The sequence below is a fragment of the Magallana gigas genome, chromosome 7 (assembly GCF_963853765.1).
Source record: "Magallana gigas chromosome 7, xbMagGiga1.1, whole genome shotgun sequence".
NCBI classification, from domain to species: domain Eukaryota; kingdom Metazoa; phylum Mollusca; class Bivalvia; order Ostreida; family Ostreidae; genus Magallana; species Magallana gigas.
This window is the reverse complement of record NC_088859.1, coordinates 39,139,150-39,160,244: the sequence shown is the minus strand read 5'-3', so window position 1 is coordinate 39,160,244 and position 21,095 is coordinate 39,139,150. Positions and strand designations below refer to the sequence as shown.

At 32.9% G+C, this 21,095-nt stretch overlaps 1 protein-coding gene across 2 annotated transcripts; it reads left to right on the top strand.

The window, feature by feature from the left end:
• The first annotated feature begins 597 nt into the window (after window positions 1-597).
• On the top strand, window positions 598-20,818 carry LOC105322382 (A disintegrin and metalloproteinase with thrombospondin motifs like). Of its 2 annotated transcripts, none has more exons than XM_011421057.4 (14): window positions 598-702; window positions 8,635-9,178; window positions 15,992-16,043; window positions 16,166-16,428; window positions 16,586-16,702; window positions 17,559-17,697; window positions 17,837-18,036; window positions 18,169-18,404; window positions 18,521-18,663; window positions 18,811-18,940; window positions 19,047-19,320; window positions 19,461-19,568; window positions 19,693-19,745; window positions 19,876-20,818. In XM_011421057.4, the coding sequence occupies exons 2-13, from the start codon at window positions 9,095-9,097 to the stop codon at window positions 19,735-19,737; spliced, it is 1,791 nt and encodes a 596-aa protein (XP_011419359.2). In that variant the 5' UTR covers window positions 598-702; window positions 8,635-9,094; the 3' UTR covers window positions 19,738-19,745; window positions 19,876-20,818. The 2 variants fall into 2 exon arrangements, with proteins under 2 accessions (XP_011419359.2, XP_011419357.2); XM_011421055.4 differs by lacking the exon at window positions 598-702 and adding an exon at window positions 2,767-2,903.
• Window positions 20,819-21,095: the final 277 nt, after the last annotated feature.

Here is a 21,095-nt window from a genome sequence, read left to right as displayed (position 1 = left end):
GAATTCTACAGCGAACCGTACGCGCATAATTTTCGCGCATGTAACATTTTTTAATGTTACCCGTTGCCAAGTGCGTTGCTAACGCTGAGGGTAATAGTAAATATTATTAACTGCGTCTTAACCAATCAGATTTCAGTATTTAACATGAAAGTATAACACTAAAATAATGCGTAATTAGGGATTTTAAAAGAAAAAAGATACTGAGTATTCTCGTTCGAAAGATGAAATCTTTCCTGAAAGAGACCAAGTGATTTATATTTCCAACACTAAGCTTTCTGATGCAGTTTAGACCATATAATTATATATTATATATTACTATAATCATAATACTTCACTCATGTGTTATATACTATTACATGTGTAGTTAGTCGCTAGTCACTCGAGTGTAGCATTGGTACAGACATATATTATGGGTCTCTGCATTTTGTCGACTTGTTAAAGCAAACCCGCCATTTTGTTGCCTGGGTTTTTTGTGAAGTCACTGTCAGTTTAAACTAATAGTTCTACTCTCCTCATTTGTCACCCGTTAACAAAGGACCTGAAAACAAGGTGGGTCTTACGTCATGTCACTTCTCGTAACAATTAAAATATATGTTTAGATAGATGCCATTGTTGTATTTGGGTTCACTTGCTGTGCATGTCTTCCATACAGGAGAGTTAATCTTTCCTGTAGTAAAACATGGCATATCTCTGACCATAAAAGTGAGTATATATATACATTTTGTTAAAAGTTATAGTAACACACCTTTTATGCACTTTGATGGTCATCGTTAAGTATGTATGCAGGCTGTTTTGACTTTTTGGGGTTTTGTGTGTGTTTTTTTATTGGGGGGGGGGGGGGGGTAAAATAACACCAGTATTTTTCAAGATGTAGCATCATCATTGTTCAATAGGCCTAGTCACCGAAAAAGATCGAATTTTATACTGTATTTATGGTAGGTAACGTCTTGCTATATTGAAATAGTTTGGATGTGACGTAAAGTAACAACAACAAATCAATCAATCACTTAAATAGTATCAACAAGAAGCACTGTACATATGAAATCAATTCTTTTTAAAATAAGATTTTAATCAGTATTGTTGAACTATGCAATTACTTTGTGGATATTTTTTTAAAATTATTGTCAGAGAAATTGACCATAAATTATAAAGCAATCTTAAAAGTTTAATTTGTATATATTACCTATTTTTATTACAAAGAAAAACTTTTCAAAACCACCTCTTCTTGGTGCAGTATCCTCCCAAATTACATTAATATTAATTGTATGTCTTGTTACGGCTATTCGTCTGTCAACTTTTTCTTAATTAATTAAATATGCAAATTAAGGTAATTTTCACATTTGTCGCTTGCACCTGTGGATATCTTTATATTAAATAAAATCCATAGCACATAAACACGAAATGAATATACAGAGTTTCCTGAACTAAAGCAATCAAACAAAGGCACCAAAGAATCTTTTTTTCTTTTTATTTAAGTATTATTTTCTTTTACATTGCAGAAAGCAAGGACAACTATTTTGAAGTTATGACTGTAGTTTTAATATAATGATATACGGGAAATTAATGTGTGTCAATCTCTTGTTATAGGTCTGTGTAAATAGGTCGGTGTATGTTTTAAAATTGGGTGTCCAAAAAAGAGTTTAATATTTAAAATTACATGATTTCTTTTTAACTTTTATTTGTTAAGTTGATAATTTACAAGTTCACGTTTTATAGGATAAAAGTATAGTAAGATAACAATAACATGTGTTTAAAAATAGCTGACATATTTCCTTAAAAATTTCAAAGCAATAAATGATATTATGATAGCAGTTGGTGGAAAGTTTAGCTAATAAAATAATGTGGCTAAGATAAAGGATTGTTCTGGATACGTAATTGTTTTCTTATTCAATTTGGGAAGTACGTGATGGCATGTAAAATAAAAACAAATACGTGAACATCTATCACCTTTGTACAAACATATTTTCTAAGGTACATGTTACTGTTGAGTTTACATTTTATTGGTAATCGGATTCTGCTGTTTTAAACAAGTTGACAACTCACGTTTTATACAACGGGTTTTTACATTCAACATCTTGATGAATATCTTGGCATTTTCATTACTTATTTTATCATTAGAATTTTTCCCTATTTCGTTTTTAGAAGTAAAACAGCTGAACGGTATCATCTACAAACCACATCAGTGTAAAGTTAAGGATTTAAATAGTACATAATTCTCACTTGCTGCATGAAAATAATTAGTGTTCTTAGAATTAATGATACCCATGATTAAGTTTTTAATTGATTATATTTAGTGGAAGAAAACTTTAAGCACGCGCACTAGCCTATTTATACAGATGTTTTTCTAATAAATGCAATACACGTACGTTCAATTTTTTTCATGCGATTTTAAAATAGACGTAAAAAATTGTGTGTGGGTTTTAAAGGGGGATGGGGGTGATAATGATGCATGCAACAAAACAATATATATTGATTTCAAGTTAATTATTGTTGCTTTCAAGTTCTTCTAAATCACGAATTATACTCGACATGAACATGTTCAACCAAAGGAGACAAAATATTTAATTACAATTTTTGTTTTGTTGATGTTTACGAGTTTCCTCATGAAAGACCCCAATGCTTGATCAGTTTTGATTTCATTTTATTCAGCAAATCAGATCTCAAGAAAAAAAGTCCTGAAGCCATTGCCTGCTTCCAAAATTAGAATATGTAAATAAGCTCAGCTGAGATAAGTTTGACACACAACGTGAGAAGGTTAGGCAAACAAGCATCATTTAGTTTTTGGACAGTTTCTAATTTTTCTTTCTTCACATCGTACATGGATGTACCTTTACAATAAATCCAGGTTCAACCTTTGATGTTGCGTGAGACTTAAAAAGAATTCGTGTTTCAGCAGAATAAAAGTAAGTCAGCTATTAGTAATTTATAGTACATGTATACGGAACTCTAAGGTAGACGTTCAAATGTAACATATAAATAATGTTATCATTATTCAACCAATATTATTCAAATGGAAACGTATTAACCGGTACCACAATCAAAATCAAACTAAAGAGAAATAATTATAGATTTAAGAGAAATGAATAATTTTCAAATTTATAACCATAAAAAAATATTAAATCATAAAACTTCTAGATACAGCAAGTTTTAATATCCCATGTCAAAATACTGATGATTTATAAAGGGTTGAACACCTTGAAATGAAATGTTAAATATATACGAAAATGTGATCGAAATGAAGTGTCCTGTTGTAGCTTTTGTTGTTCTATCATTGTTTTTGTTTTAGTACATGTACTAGTATTTACTGTCAAATGTTTTAAAAAGTAAGAGTATGTAAATATTTGAACATTTTGCAACACCTTTCACTTTAACAGTTTAAATCTGGGCGTTGGTCAACAGATTACTGTTGTAGTAACCATAAATAATCAAAGAGCGGTAGGCAGCCTGTCTCAGCCATCAATCTTCAACAAGGTGACACGTCTAGCCGAGTCTCGTGTAAACTAAAAGTACCACACTCCTGAAAAAAAAAATTATATTTGGTCCGCCGTTGGAATACTCTTTAACGGTTTTATCTTTTAGACATTTTGGAAATTGCAGTAGATGGTGTCAGATGTCGTAAAACGTTGAGCTATAAATTGTCGTATTTTTTTTAAAATCAGGGTTGTCGTTCTTTACTAAATATAAAATTTGTAAATTTTTCTGAAGTGACTGCTCAAGGTTTCATGATAAAAGGCATTGCAAGGTTATTAACCTTTTCTTTTAATTCCCATACCATCAGAATTAAAAAACAAATGGAATGACGTAGCTGTATATTTGATTCATAATAAAATAGTCAATTCCAGAATAAAATAAAGTGGACAAACTAACGGCCTAATTAACTTTTGTCAAAGCAAAGTTTGGAAATTTTCTCTGAAAGGTTATTTTTTATAGCAATCCGCAGCAAACACTTTTTCTTTGAAAGAGTTGGAAGAAAAATATCCTGTCTAGACCGTGTGATAGTTAATCTTTTTTTCTGAATATGGGGCGATATAAAGGGAAGACATTGTTTAATACTTTTTTCAGTGTATGCCGTCTTCTTTTTCTTCTAAACACACTCCCAACGAAGCATTTCGCTTATTTTTTCAAACACAATAATTTGGTCTTATTCAAGAAGTAAACAGTTTCTAGAAATGAAATCAAACCCAAGAGTGTAAAAGTTTTTTAAGCTACTCAGCATAATGTTCCAGTAACCCTTACATTTTGACATGTTTTTACACATGGTAATAAAAATATGTTTTATATATATAAATGCAAATTAATCTTTCGTGAACAAATATGATCTGCCATCCCAGTAACTAGCTGCTCGTCACTGCTAATTGCATTGTCACCATTAACAAATCCAGGCTGAAAGAACCGGAGAGATTTACATTATGGAAAAGAAGATCAATTGTAAATGAATTGTTTTTTCGTTCATAAAGATTTATTTTTGTATATTGTTGCGCGGCTGCAAAAGTGCTTTTACTAAAAATAACCGTCTTTTAAGATAAATGAACGAAGTTTACATCGGCTATGATGCTTTGGAAGTTATTGTGACCTCTTACATTGAAAAGACTGAACAAACGCAGATTCGACCTGAATAGATTACATTAAAATAACATTTGACAGTGTACTATACATGTAAATATTGAAGTTTTTTTTAAAGCAGCAGCAAGTATACTTTAATACATTTATACAACGTTTACAATATTTAAAGAATTTCATATTTTTCCCTCGAGTCTCAATTCATAGGATGCTACAATTCAACCAATATGGCTATGGCAATTTTGCTGAAAAGAGTCCTTTAATGGCCTGTTATTATTGGTGAACTCTCTACCATGAGAGAAAACAAATGAAACTGCGGCGTGCTTGTGAAACATATGAATTTCAATATATTAAAACCACCGCGAATGTATTTTTTATCAATTTAAATGACATTAAATTTCATTTTGTAGCCATTATGTTTACAAATGACTGAAATCTGTTTTGCAAATGAGAAATTAATGTCCGTTCGTTACATTATAAAGATAAATTTTAAAAAAGACTTTTCTTTGGATTAAGAGATTTAATACAAAGACAAGTCATAATTTGTTCTGGTTTTTTTCTACAGCAAATATGCAAGGACATATCTGACAGACATTTTCAGTCTGAGAGTGTTTACTTAAACATTATAATAGTTCGTTGCTTTATTGCTATATAGTACAATAAATCTCAGCAGTTTCTGGTCATTTCAATAACTAGGTCACAAAATCGTATATTTAAGATTTTCTAATGTCAGCTCCTGTAGCATAAATGAATTTTCGTTGTGATCAAACCACAATTTGTGATGCAAACCAAGTACTTAAATGTGATGAAGTCTAAACGCGTGTCTTTAAACACTCTATGAAAGTATGATTACTGTGAAGTTGCAGAAAATGTAGGTTCATATAAAGGTAACCTTTTCTAACATTAGCCATGTTGCATACCAAGTATGATTCTTATAAGAAAATTGGGTCTTCAGTTGCATGAAGGTAAATGTCATATGTCATATATCACTATTTATATGTTAAACAGTCCTCTTGAGGTTTCGTTTCCAGCTGCAGAAATATTTTTAGTTACTCCAATGCATGCAAACCTTGAAGAAATTCCGTGCAATATGACGTTCCAAAGTATTCATTGTTTGTTCATAGTTACTTTACTTTTTATCTCTACACTGCCATTTACCCCGGTCAAATTTGTCACTCAAACAATAAAAAAACCGAAACAAACTGTTAACAGACCAAATTTAACATACATCTTAATTAACTACATGCTTCATCAACTTGTCAAAATAAAATTGAAACCCCCCACTGTTGGTTTTAAGTTTGTCGTATAGAAAAAAGATTATTGCTGTATAAAGGGGAAAAAACGAAGAAAAATTCACCAAAAAATGTAATAACTTGTTTAGCTATACATCCGTTGTTAGACTATGATGCTCAATATCAGGCTTGACTACTTGTCAACAAACACAGCGATTCATCATTGAATTTTGCGACTTACCAGCCTTTGCAACTTATCACCAGAGTTAGCGACACATAATTTGACTTGGCGACTCATTATCAGACTTGGTGACTCATTATCAGACTTTGCAACTCATTATCAGACTTGATGACTAATAATATTAAGTTTTAGGTAGCCACTTACCAGTATACTCTTTCAGCGATTCTACTAGTACAACGACTCCATATCTTATTGACTTTACGACAAACAAAAACTCCAACGTTCTACAGGGCATGTGTATAAATAACAACCCCAAAACCACATAAGGAGCAAAAACCAGGGGTAACTAGAATCTGACCAACAGAACGACACCGCCCGAACGGTTATATGTAAATGTATTAACATCAATTGATATGTACAACTGTTTTCGATTCTGGATTATAGAATTTTCTTTAGGAAGTTTAAGAATGTCAACATGCCAGCTTGTCAAGTATTCCGATAATTTTTCCCTACAATTCAAAGAGGAAATATTTGCGACGTAGATTTCCTAATTCATAAATGAATTGATGTCAAATCATGCACAAAAGAGACGATCATTTCAATCAACTTTTGTAGAGTGACTGTTCCCAGCAATAGGGTCAAACCCATCAGTTGTCAGTGAATACATGAGTCATTCAACTCCAGAGATCGAATCGCCAAACTATCATTTCCAAATATTTGACAAATTTGACATTTATTGAAAAAAAAATAATTATGTATAATTGAATTGTGACTAATCGATCATAAGTTTAATTCGATATCAATGGAATTGATTCTACTTACGAAGAGAAATACGTCATGAATACATGTACAAGGTAATGAACATGTTTTTAATCACACTTCCTTGACATACAATTTGGAATTCCTGGATCAGATATATGCTTTGAAATTACGCAATCCTAACTTATGTGACTATCATACAAACTCGATAGAATATCATCAGTTTCTTCAAACACTCTAAGAATGTATGTAAATCAATACATCGTATTCAAACGGAGGTTCAGGAGTCAAAATATCTAACATAATGGGATTCACTATAGCGATTTAATAACTATAACTCTAAACTGTCATTATTCATTGGAATTCAGCTTTCATTTAATAAACTGAATAATATGCCACCTTGCGGGTTTCATATGACCATAGTTGTGTCAAAGTGCATATCCTCGACTGCAAAACATTTGAGCCATGTGATATAGTATTGACATATGCAAATTAGCTGATTTGCATATTAACACTAACAACACGAGGTACCAATAACCTATACTGATAGCCGGTGCTAACTGTTTTACAGTAATTAATTGTCTAATTTGTATATGACAAAATACACGACTATAGTTAAATACATTGATTTCTAATTAATTTCCGCTAGCTTTTATTTTACGCATGATTTCAGTGCAGTTCTGATAACGTCTATAGAACCCAAATAGTTGCAAACGTACACAGTTTCTCCTTTGCAACATTTTGCTGATTCATACGTTTAGATTTTTTGAATTTGTTTATCAGCTCATGAGGTTTATTTTTTAGGAAAATTACAATAAATTTTACATTCCAAGCTTTGGACTTTACAAACATGAAAGAGTTTGAAATTTGGTGGTTATTTGGAACCTACCTCTCTCCTGATTTGAACATACATGTATTTATTGTATTTTTATGCTTAGTATAATATACAAAAGGTTCAGACACAAATTATATTAACTCAGACCGAGTTCCTCACCAATGCTTACAACTACTATACAAAAATGATGATATTTTGAAAGTAGTGACAAAGCCATAATAGAACCATTTTAACAAGAGCTTGGACTTTGGGCAGAACGTGATAAACTCCGCTTTGATGAAGGCGGAGTCTACTAAAGGTTAACTGTCCAGCCATTGGCTAATAGATATGCATACATTGAACACAATGACACTCGTCCGACTTTATCCAGGGATGTATATTTCACTGAAACAGTGTCAGTTTCACACAGCAGAGCAAGGTTTTGACAGTTCATGAATATTAATGAGGTTATTTAAGCGAATTAGAAGAGAGTCAATGTTTGACAGCTTGTTTTGATGAGCAAACTAGATAAAAACATCCCACTGAAAGTCCAAGCTCTTGTTAAAACGGTTCTAATAGTAATAGGATTCATACGGTTCTTAGTTGAACCTGTCGGCCCCTCTTTCTCTTACTGAAGACTAGGCAATAACAGGTGGATATTTTAATACACTACGTGGTATGAATAATGGTGTCATAATATAGAGTCACACAGTATCAATATCTAATTCTTACTTTAGAACAACACTTTTAATTATAACACATATAATAACCATTTGATTCCTTTGATAGATTAGTTTCCTATTCAACAAATATAAAACCTTTCCTGTTCTGTCTGAAGAATGTGTTTTTGCCATTGTTACGTGATTTGATTTTTAAGCTATTAATATTTCAAACGCTTATATCCATCAAAGAATACCAGAAATTGCAAACCCCTGTCACATCTTTAGAGGTGTTTTGCCATTGTGTTAACATCGTTCATTCTAGTCTGTGATACTCTCAATAATTTTCGGTAATCATCTTCCCTAATGCAACGACATGTTTTATTATGTTATTCGCATAAAAATGCCAAATTGTTTTCTATTTTACAGCAGTGAAGTCTGAAAACACAGGTAACAAGTGTTTGATCTCCATCAAGTTGCCCCGAAGACAGTCCGCAGTCAAGCGTAACCAACGAAGGCACTATTACACGAACGTACGCCCGTGATTAACCTCTATTACGAGCATGACGGAAAATCAACTACTTCCGAAGAGCTAGCGTTTTCCTCAGAGTGATCGGCGAACGCGACGGCGAAAAAAGCTCTAGCGCAACTGTCACCCAGCCAAGCCTGTTCGTTACCGCTGTCGATTTCAGCTCTCGGGGTACACTATCAGCAAAACACAGCAACACCGGAAATCAAGATTACAAGAAACCAACACAAAAAATGGAAAAACTTTTGGAAATGAAATTAAATTTATGAGGATTTTACACCGTCAACTTTTGTATTTGACGCGGCCGTCAAGTGAATTAATTTCTGTTTATTTATTTATTGGGTGATATTTGTGATAACAATGGGATTTTTATACATGATCAAGACTTATTTTCTTACCCTCATCATATCCACGTGCACAAGTTATTCACAATGGCAGTATGAGGTATGTATAAATCCATTTATTTTAAATTATTTTTGTTACAATAAAAATTACATATCGTTTGATTAAAATGACTATCATCAAAATGTTTAATGCTATTTCATTTATGATATAAATAAGTATGCATTTGGTTTCTTTTATATCCCCAACATCATTTAAGATAATCAAAGAAACTTTACTCAAAGAAAAACTTCAAATAGTTATGTTATCAAGAAAAAGTTTGGGGGTTTTTGGTGATGTGCAATCGAGTACCCGTTTGTAATTCATTTTAGCGGTGTAAACATAAAATGATTTCGATACAATTTTTGTTTCGCTATAATTTCAAAAATGTATGTAACATTCTTCATAAGTTACGTTTAAAAAGTAAAAATGAGGCACAGATATTGTTCCTCCTAATAATCAATCATTTTGTGAGAGAACATGATCTTGAATAATCGTCATTGCATATCATAATGTATAGGTAATTTCGATCACATTGATATTCATATCACATACTCCCGAAGACTGAATAATAACCGAAATGTTAATTTAAAATCTACGCCTGTCAAACAACGAGAGGGTAAGAACAAAAACACGAAGGCACAGACTAACTTATTTTTTTGAGTTTATCACCTTTATTATATAACTTTGATATTAATATTTCATCAAGTTGTGAACAAGTTTGGACGTTATAGTTATTGCATGCAAAAACATTATCATGGTTTCATCTAGAATATTTATTTAGGATACCTGCTGTTTTCCTCGTTACAACGTGATATTCTTTTGATTTTTGGCATCGTAATTAAATGCATTAATGTTTTCCTCTTTTAAAATATTTAATTTTGTCTTGTCAATGTTAAGAGGTCACTGGCAATTAGGAAAATGGAATCCAATGGGGAATATTGGGGAACCGATTTGTGACGTCACTGATGTCACTTCCCCTGCAAATTGATCAATAGGAAATATGTATTTTTATGTATTTTTGATACACGATGTCAAAAGGAGAAAAGTTTTATAGTATTATAAAAAGGCAAAAGGTTAGAGAATCAACCAGAAAAAATCTTTAATATTTTTTCATCGAGCTTTTTTGTAAACAATTTTTTATACAATTTCTATCATAATGTCAAACAAAAAACAAAAATTCCTTTGAGGAAACCAAGATATAACAAACAAAAAAAAACAAGAAATGAACTGTCAACGTTCTTAATCCAAACAAACAACAACATATCCACCAATTCCAGGGCGAATATAGGATTTCTGGTGCTCTCAATGTCTTGTTACCGAAATTACACCTATCATTTACTCAGACAAAAAACAAGGAACAACAAGGTCGAATTGGCCTAAGTCAACTCTTGCTTGGTTGTATGCATTCAGCAATAATACTTAGTGTAAATCATGACTTGGAAATTCAGGATTATGGACTGAGAATGCATTGCTTTGTTTCTCTTTTTTATTTGGACGACATAATTTCATTATCGTTTTACTAGCAAGGATTTGAAATTAGTCTTAAAATATACTATGTAATAACTAATGCTACTGTGTCAATTCAATGCAGTTGGGACACTGCACAATCATTCCTTTTATAGAATATGAATGCATTATTCCAAATCTGATCTTCAGATAGGTGAGGTTTATTTATGAGTAATGGTAAACCTTAATTAGCTTGATTGATAGTGCTTGTTAAGAAAATAATCGATAATTATCATTTTTACCAAAATTTGACACGAAATGTTTTAATTTGCATATATCTCTATCTATAATTATTATCTGTTGTAGAAAACCTTTGTTTAATCTAATCTTTTTTACATGATTTTATTACATTCACACACCTTACCTATCCATGTAGATATTGTTTAATTTTGTCAAGTTAATATCGCTTCAATTAGACAGATGTCACATACAATTTTTGGAAGTTCAAACTAATTAAAATCTTGCAAGTTAGAATACAGTTTTACTGGTCTAATCAAGAAGGTAAATTCTGGAAAACGCAATACATAGAGAAGCACTTTTTGGAGGAGAAATGTCATAAAGTATCATGTGTTACAAAGAAACTGTTTCGAAATTATTTTTTAAACTGTGGTTGAATAAAGAGCCAGGTTATTTCCAGAAGAGATCTTTCTCCATTGACAGCTATGATGAAGGAAGCACTTGCATTTCCGTCAGTTATCATAATTTTAAACACAATCAACTGTAAATTTTTAAAACCATTTCATCATTCTTCATAGGTGTTACAAAAATTTCAATAATTTCTAAAGTTCAGTTCATTTTATATTCTTTCTACTTGGTCGTGGGTTAATATAAAAATACACAATATTGGGATTGCCATCAGATACAACAAATATCGAAGCAGAGAACACTAGTGCCACAAACAGCGATATACGTCGTTTAGTCACGTAACCCCGGGCTACGATTTGGATACACTAACATGGACCGGGTTACGGGTAGAAAACCCCGGGGGTAGGAGAAACGATGTTCATTATGCAAAGCTTACACAAAATCTGAGGTATTCGGATGTTAACGCTGTAATCGTATCTTATTTGTTTGATTACGTCACGCCCCTGACGTTAATGGAAGCGTCCTTCTAACCCACATGCGTCTGATCCAAGTTTAAATTATCATATATTTTTAGAAGGTTCTAAAATGTTTTTCGAAACGAGTACCAAATTAAAATTCTGTAACAATGCTGACCCTTGCCTTTTAATGTGATTTTAATTTTCTTTTTATAAATCATAAACTAATGTAAGAAGTAATCCTTAAATTCACAAAAAGACAAAATTAACTGTCAACAAACATATTTATAGCCCTTGGACTCGTCTATTAATGGACATTATCGCATTAAAATAGACTGTTATATCTGTAATTTCTGGTTCCAAAGAAGACGAACGTTTATAGTTAACATAGTAAGTCTTTCTTTGATCAGCCTTAACACAAGAATGGTTCCAGAACATCCAGATGTCTTATTAAGGTGTTCCCAATCAGTTCCAATTAAACTGCCAAAAACAGAATAGTCATAAAATACCAATTGTTAATTGCAGCACTAATGCATCCATCATGAAGGAACTCGATTTGCTGTGTCGCCATTTTTGAATGCTTCCTTGTACTCTAAAGCTTTTGTGCTTGTTTCCTTTTTGCCTTTTACCTCAGTTCAAGCCATTAAAAAATAGAAATAGGGATATGAAGCAAATTTATATTAAATAAGATTTTTCAAATGCCACAAATAGCAATACCTTTATTCGGAATGAGCACTTTGATATGCATAAAACTGATTTTGCCAGGCTCTGTTTATGGGCTTTTTATTATATAGTGTATACCGTCGGCCATATGCAGCAAGGACCGATGTTACGCATTTCTTTAAATAAGATTAATATAGGTAAATTTATACAAAATTTGCATTAATTGCGAGTATGAAGCTGGTAATTGCTAATATAAGACGTCCAAATTGGTCTGAAATTCATATTTTCAAAATATTTCATATCGCTTGGTTTACTTAAGAATTTTAGGAGAACTCTAAAAATATAAAATCTCTGGGAAAATGGTTTTAAACCACTATCAGGTCAGTGTGAGTCAACAAACCTTTGAACCATAGTTTATGCATTCATCCAAAAAAGGCCTGTGTTCTCTGTGTTAATCAGTTCTTGCTTTGTGTTACCAGCTCAATATACATTGTTAAGTAGCATGTTAACACAGTTTTAAGATGCACTTGCATGTTTTATTGGGGTAACCCAATTATGGAAAATTTGTGGGAGCGGTATGGGGTCCTGACAAAGGGAGAGGTTTGAACGATAAACCGGTCGTGCCTGCGCGACGGTGGTGTCCATTTAAGGGCCGTTAATGACAGACCCTAATTGTCATAAGTGATTACTGGCTGTCCAGCAATGGGTCTTCTCACGTTGTCTGCAGGTGCTGCTCACATCATACCAGTCCAGATTGACTCTATTGCTATTTCTGTCTTTAAAAAAGTTAATTAAGCGTTTATTCCAACAAGTCTTCGATCTTATGTGAGAAAACGTTTCCAAGAACTACGATGAAATATTATATCATCCATATAAATTGTTACGAAGAACTACGATGAAATATTATATCATTCATATAAATTGATACAAAGAAATTAAAGTCCAAGTAGTTGGAAGAGTATATTTAACGCAGAGTGTTAAATGAGAATAAAAATTTAGAAAAACCACAATAGTTGACTAATCGGCCAATTCTAATAACTGCCTCCTGATCCGCGAACACAAAGGCGGATTTGTAGTTTTATTTATTTATTTATTTTTTTTTACTTTGCACCATGAAGTTCAGATCCGTCAATGGTGAATGTTTGAACGGTTTTATCTATGATTACAGAACTATGTTATTGAACTGACAGGTATCGGCAAAAACGCCACCATGTATTAGTGAGCAAGTTATCGCCTTACTTTATTTCTTTAAGGACAAAGTCCTTTCGTCTGTCCCTTTTTCCCGCCCTCCCTGGCAGGTATTCTCGTCAAATTTCCAAGCGTTATTAACCAAACAATAACTTTTATTTGTTTGTTTTGATGTTCTTCGTCCATTGTCGAAATTTATTTTGAAGGAATCATTTCGCGTTATTTAAAATACCGCCTTGATTAACGTATGCATATAATGCTATTTTCAGGTAGAACTTTGAATCGAAAAAAAAATGTAATTCGTTGTTCTAACTTAAGGAATCTGTACTCACAAAGATGATTGGTTCGTCTCTATTTGACATGCCATAAAATCATTAAGACCAGACTAAACCGAGTCTTTTATTCCCCGCTATCATTAAGCGGTTTACCGCAGCGGTCTTCTCCTGGCTTGGATAATGTGTATATGATTGTAAAAAATTATTTCCAAATTTTATGGGAATTCTCGTATTATACTATAAAGCGTCGTTGATTTTGTTTTGACCACTGTCTTACTCTGTTGTTCTGTTGATCTTAAAGTACATAACTATTTTATGTATTTGAATTTGATAGACCCTGAATCCATAAAGACGTTCTACCCTTTGTCAACAGAAATACTAGTAATTTTAAAAGTAAAATCCACCAGAATTTCATCATGTATTGATAGTGTACATATTAATAACTTTGTTTTTTTTATTGAAATGCAAATCAAGTCAATTAACAGCAAAATAATGATTTTAAAAAAAAACCACAAGAACATTTGTCTAAGTTTGATAAAATAAAATTCTGTTAATGTCAGTTTTTAAGAATATGCCACAAACTTGTGTGCACTAGTTTTTATAATAAATTAGACTTGAACCGTACTGACACGGAAATCATAAGTTGTCTCGTACAGACGTGCAATAGACATCAATGCATATGTCAGAGAATGGTAATTTGAATGTCTCCGATAATTAAGCCTTATGATCCCATTATTAATAATTATCATTATCTTATATCAGAATGTTTGATGAATGACTATAGCGCAATCTGAGTGTAAGATCGCAGAAAGGATTTGATTAACATAACGTGCTCAAGGTTTGATAAAGACAATATGATGACAGCGTTTATACCATTTTTTTTTTTACACTTAATGATTCTTTTAATTAAAATGTCTTGAAAATATTTCCAATTCTCACAATGAAAGGTAGCAAGCCTCCCTCTTTTAACTACAGAAATATGTACTCTTTTACCCGGTCGTAGATTTTTATGGCAAGACCTAGTAAGTTGTTGGACTTGCGTCCGAACCCTTTGTACATAAAATACTAGTATGTTCGAACAACTCTTTGACTAGTACCGATGTAAAGGCGATATTTTGGTTCCGAATGTAAAATCTAGACACATGATGTTTTATTGCACGGTAATTTGGATGGATATTACAGATAACATTAAGACCCACTTCCGTATAACTGTATACCTAGTCCGTCCGTAGTTCCCCGCCATCAATTAATTTGACCATGTCCTGTCACTGGCACTAATTAATATCTCTGTTCATTCAATTATTCATAATATGTATATTGACATGGTGCCTGTTACAAGGAGATTGTCAGATTTTTGGATGAATTGAATTAAAGTATAATGACTGAGAAAATAATATAGTTATTGAATGGTAAGAATTCAACTGAACATGATAGCAAAGAAATTTCCTATAAAGTTCTAAAGTAAAATAAATATGATATTGTTGATATGCACAAAAATTCCGTCATGCCTTGTTACACAAGGAAACCTTCGAAGAAATCGCTTGTTCAAAGTTTCGTAAGCAAACAGTCATACCTTTGTTTTCAAAAAATATTTAGTTTTATTCGTCTAAAATTTAATCTGTACCATCAATATTTATCGATCATCATTTAACACTAATAACTCACAACACATAATAGTACTATTGTATGTAATGTACGACACGGGGATATGCAGTAATCGATCTGTGTTACAATAATGTATGAGAGTTAAGCATGTTCTATATTTTAACAATCATTTACATTTTCCATTAAAAGCGTCCTTTCTTTTAGAGCATGGATCATAATAAGGAAACAATTTAACACACCTTCTTAGCGCGCTATATCTAAAATCGTACCACTAGTAGTGAACTATTATAATGTTTGGTGTAGGACAAGGTTGTCCATTTACATCAATACCTTTCTATAGCCTCAAAGTTAATAAATGGGATTGTTAGCATTTCGGACCTTTTTCGTGAGGTTTTCTGATAAATATTTTACGTTTAAATATGTGTTAGACACTCAAAAGAGTTAGTAATATAAAGAAGAAATTAAAAAAAAAAAAAACCAACCCTCCCGATTTCAAACATTTGAACTGCTGTTATACAAATATTAGTCCATTGTTCCCACTTTGTGGTCATGTAATCGTGCATCACTAAGATTTTATTCTGTTTTGTGTTTTGCAGCATACACGTTATCCAACAAATCGATGGAATCCGTCCAATCAGTACCAACCAGGTAAAACCCAAATACTTTAACATTTTAAATTTTGAATTCTATACAAATCGAATTGAGCACTGACATGTTTTCTAATTGATACCAATATTTAAAGATAAACTCTACATCGATTTTATCTATAGGTGTCTCACAAAACTCCTATACGCTGGGGAGACAAGGAAAAGGGCGTGTTCCGGGAATCCAAGGAAACGTGCCTGCAGATATTCATATTCTTGGGGACCCCAATGTAGATCAAGTGCTCGGGGTCAAGGTTGCAACCCCTGACAATATATATAATGTTGAACTGCAAAGGGTGAATCACAATTTGTTTCACGAGGATGTGCGGTATTTATCCGTTTCAGTGGATTCAACGGGGAAAACCATATTCAAAGAAGAATACAAGCCAGTGAGTTTCGCATCACTTTGATTTGATAACTTTTGAAGGTTAACATAAATGTTTTATTTGGTTGGAGTTTCGATCTGTTTGTACCTTGCCTACAATAGCAGCCGACTGGTTGCGGATTGTATATGGTAATTAAATACACCTTTCTCGTTTTTTACAGGTTGATTTACATAAGATAGCCAAGTCCATGAATTTTTACCACGACATAAATTCAGGAACCTTTTTGAATATCCGATCCCACAGAGTCGATGGTTCTTCCCCAAATCATACTTATATTGTACGTATATATGTGAATCCTCACAATATCTTACTAAAAATGTACGCATACTTGTGTGCATCCTCACTAAATTATACTTATATTGTACGTATACTCGTGTGCATCCTCACCAAATCATAGTAATATTGTGCGTTTACTTGTGTGCACCCTCACCAAATCATATTTCTATTGTACGTACACTTGTGTGTATCCTTACCAAATCATACTTATCTTGTACACATACCAGTATACAATACCTTTCGAAGGTCCAATCTGCGCATGCCCAAATATTATCAGTTAATGTCGTCTGGCATAATACAGAGAACACTTAATAATTATAATGGACAGATTAAGCAAATTACTTTAAAGCTATAAAGAAGTTTGATTCGTAAAGATGTAGATTATTAATAGAAATAGGCCTAAAATAGATTTATTTTGCTCTATTTTTAAGCTATGAAGTTGATTAATGATAATTACAAGCTATTTCAAATAAGCCACATGATTCGGTATTAAAGTGATCGTCCATAGGTTTATTCGAATTTTATAAGCATATAAACGACTTATGAAATATTTATCATAACGCATTGCTATTTGTCATTTCTTAAGATACTCTTTTTTTTTCAACAATTTGTATTCGTTTCACACAACTGCGTGCATATATAACCATAGGTGCAAAATTGGCAAGTGAAAAAATGGGCCTATTGTCATGAATTTTAAATTATAAACTTTGCAACAGGAAATAGTTTTAAAAAATAACATTAAGATAATGTTTTGCAAGAAGTGATATTTTTAATTACAAGACAAATTAATTTTATAAAAACTTTCACATGAAATTGCAGTGTAAAAACGATGCATAAATAATTCATTTGTCTTCCAGGAAGGCGTTATGTTTGACGAGCTAATGGTTGCACCCCCAAACGCCGGACGACGTCACAAGAGAGACCTGTATCCAGTCAAACACACGATGTGGACCAAGGACAAAGAGGAATCCATGTTTAATTACGATACATTAAAAGGTTAATAGTTCAATACGTTAAAAAAGTGTGGAAAATAAATTAGACACGGTTTAAAGAATTAAAATAATTCATGAATTTCAAGATTTCATGGCCTACTTGTTTTCAATGTTGACTTGATCCCCTTTTACATCTACTTCAGTGCCTGATTTTGTTGATAAAATCAAGAAAGACACACAGAAGAAAACTTCAAAGAAAGAAAGTCATCGTCGAAAGAAACGACAATACCGATCGCCCAGGATAGAGCCAGAGTTGCTTCTCTTTGTTGACCATGCTCTGTTCCGGGCTTTTGAGGGGGATTCAAATGAATTACTAGAATACTTGCTTCATTTTTGGCACTCAGTAAGTTTGCAATAGCAGTTCGTAGTTCCAGTTGATTTAAAATACAAAGCAATGCATGTTTTTGTACAATATACCCTAATACTAGTATACGTGTAAATGCATTCCATAAAATCTATTGTTTCCTTTTTGTAGGTAAACTGGAAGTACTTAACAATCACACTGGCCGGTCAATGGCCTGTTATAGATTTAAAAATCAGGGAAATTGGTGTTTTCAAAGAACCAAATGCTCAACCATTCATTGAGAACAGCCGTATATACAAAGGGAGTAAGCTATTCTCCTTGTATGACGCCATGGACAGTCTCCAAAAGTGGTTAATACGATACGAGAATGTTTTACCAGTACACGATATTACTTTCTTGCAAACTGGGTAAGAGTTTATTACTCTTTTTTTCATTAAAAATAAATCATCATCGATAATTTATGAAAAAAGCCGTACGATGATATAAACAATAATATTAAAATGAAATTTCGTTCGTTTAACAGAGAAAATGCATGCCGAAAAGTCAAACACCGGGACACCATCACTCCATTCAGTCCAAACGTATTGACTGCTATTAGGCAAGGGATGCCCATTTCATCAATGGACGCAAATAAAGACTCAAACGAATGTGTCAAAGGAACAGCGGGTAAAGACATCATTCAAAAAATATATATGTATAATACATATACATAAACATCCTGCTATGATACTTGAAACGGAATACATGTACATACGAATAATTTAAAATGCTTGGATATCTGATGCTGATATAACACATTTTTTGTAATTGTAGGTGTGGCGTATGTGAGGGGCGCCTGTCTATCTGCTCCGTTATTACGGGGAAGCGCTTTCAACTTTGGTATTGGGGAGGCCTCTACAAGTTTTAACGGAGTCATCATTGCCGCTCATGAAGTGGGGCATCTGTAAGTATACACTCTGTATTTGAATGATTTTTCTCACTGATATTTCATCTGATACCATTGGAACATTTATGATATATTCATAGACCATGCGTTTCTTAATTTTCAGACTTGGAGCTTACCATGACGGAGAGTCCGAGGCCAGCAGTTGTTCTTCCTCATCCGGGTTCATCATGAGTTACACCAGGGACGATTCATTCAAATTCAGCCGTTTCTCAGAGTGCTCAATCCGCAGCTTTCAGAATTTCCTCAGAATGGACAGGTCTTCGTGTTTAATGCAAAGATCCAGCAAGGAAAGCCTACAGTTCCCCACCACATTCCCCGGGAAATACATGACATTACACGAACAATGTAGACGATTTACTGGCGGTCCGCCTTGTGAAGTACGTTGGATTTTAATTAAATAACAACAAAATGCAAAATTTTAAAAACAAAATACACAAGTAACGGAATGTTATGTGTGGTCTTGAGTTTATTTTTTCTGAAACACGACAATTTATGTAATTGATTTGAATATTTGAAGGAAGGACCAAAACAGTGTGAACATTTATGCTGTGACGATCGGCAAGGAGAATGGCGGTACACGAGATCAGAACCCGCGGTGGATGGAACGTCGTGCGGCAAATCACACGTAAGTCGACTTACCATTCAATAAAAAGCAAAACTCAATTATTTGTCCATGCGTAAAATAAAATTTTCTCTACACCCAAGGTTTGAAAATCATGTTGAAAACACATTTTCTTTTCGTTCTTTAGGTTTGTCTTAATGGACAGTGTGTGGCGCTGGAGTCCATTGGGTAATGGTGAAGGTAAGGACACCTTGATTTACATGTTTATATGTATCTACACTTCACGTTAACGAATGAATATTTGTCTTCTTATTTCATAGATAAAATTTTTCATTTATTTGGTTTTGATAATTTTATTCTTTATTTTCAGGGTTTAAAAAAAATCATTTTGAATCATGGTGACATTCTACAAAATAGTGCTCCATGCCATGGTGATATTAGTCTTCGAAAGTGAAGAATCCACATCTGATCGCTGGTGGGATATTGCGATCGCTGTGAATGTGCCAGGACCCTTTCTACTGGAGGGCGGGGCTTCAGGCAGGGACCAATAGTGATTGGACACTTGCGATCACGTGATTGCGGTTACTGTTGTTTCTCTGTCTGTTAAGATTGCTTCACTTTCAGGCTATCCAATAAAACCTTCTTTATTTTAATTTATTCCTGTAAAACTGTAGTTTTTTTCTCTCCTGAGAAGAAAAAAAAACCAATCATGTGAAAATTTTGCTGTTTCGTTGATTTGACGATTGGATGTCGTTTTCTTGATGATGATGTTAAGCAACTTTCAACTTACTGTGTGCCAAAGAAAGGAATGATTGCATATGTTCTTAAAATCGACATAAAGCGGTGCCTCATGTATGGACTGTGCCGTTTACATATAAAAATATATTTTAAGAAAATATCGTAAAATGTGAAGTATTTTTGTTTTTGAAAGTGATATGTAATTTTGATTTTTATGAAATATTTCAATTGACCTGTACATAACAATTAAACATTCTCTTTTCTTTAAACGAAACGATGTACTGTGAAATTGTGTGTGTATGTGGGGAAATCAGAAATGTATATGTAATCAGAAGAAAAATGTCCATATATTTTCATTGCATGAAGGCCTGAAAAGCCTTTCAAAAACTAAAGAAAAAACAGGAAAGAAACAAGTATTTGGTACATTTCATCTTTATACAAACCTCCTATTTTTAATGGTCATTTACCGCACGGATTCACAGTACGTCGTTTCTGTCACTTTTCATTACGTATTTATTATTCGTTATACTTTGTTTACAACGGTGAAGTAAAGAAAAAAAATAAAAGTAAAAACCGAAAAATACGTCTGTTGATGATGGAATTTGTGTTCAGTTGGTTAATTTGTTTAAATAAAAAAAACCAGCTGCAATTTACAATCAGAGAAGAGCTCTAGAATATATTCATCTACAATTAAACAAAGTGTCCCAAAAGATTGAGTACATAATTCCTTATTCGAGAGGTACTCTGTTGTCTAATCAACAGCTCATTCTGATCCAAGGATTCGTAAACATATGAATGTAGGAGCCTAAAACAACTAGACCTTCTTCATTCTTTCGCTAATCTCATTACATT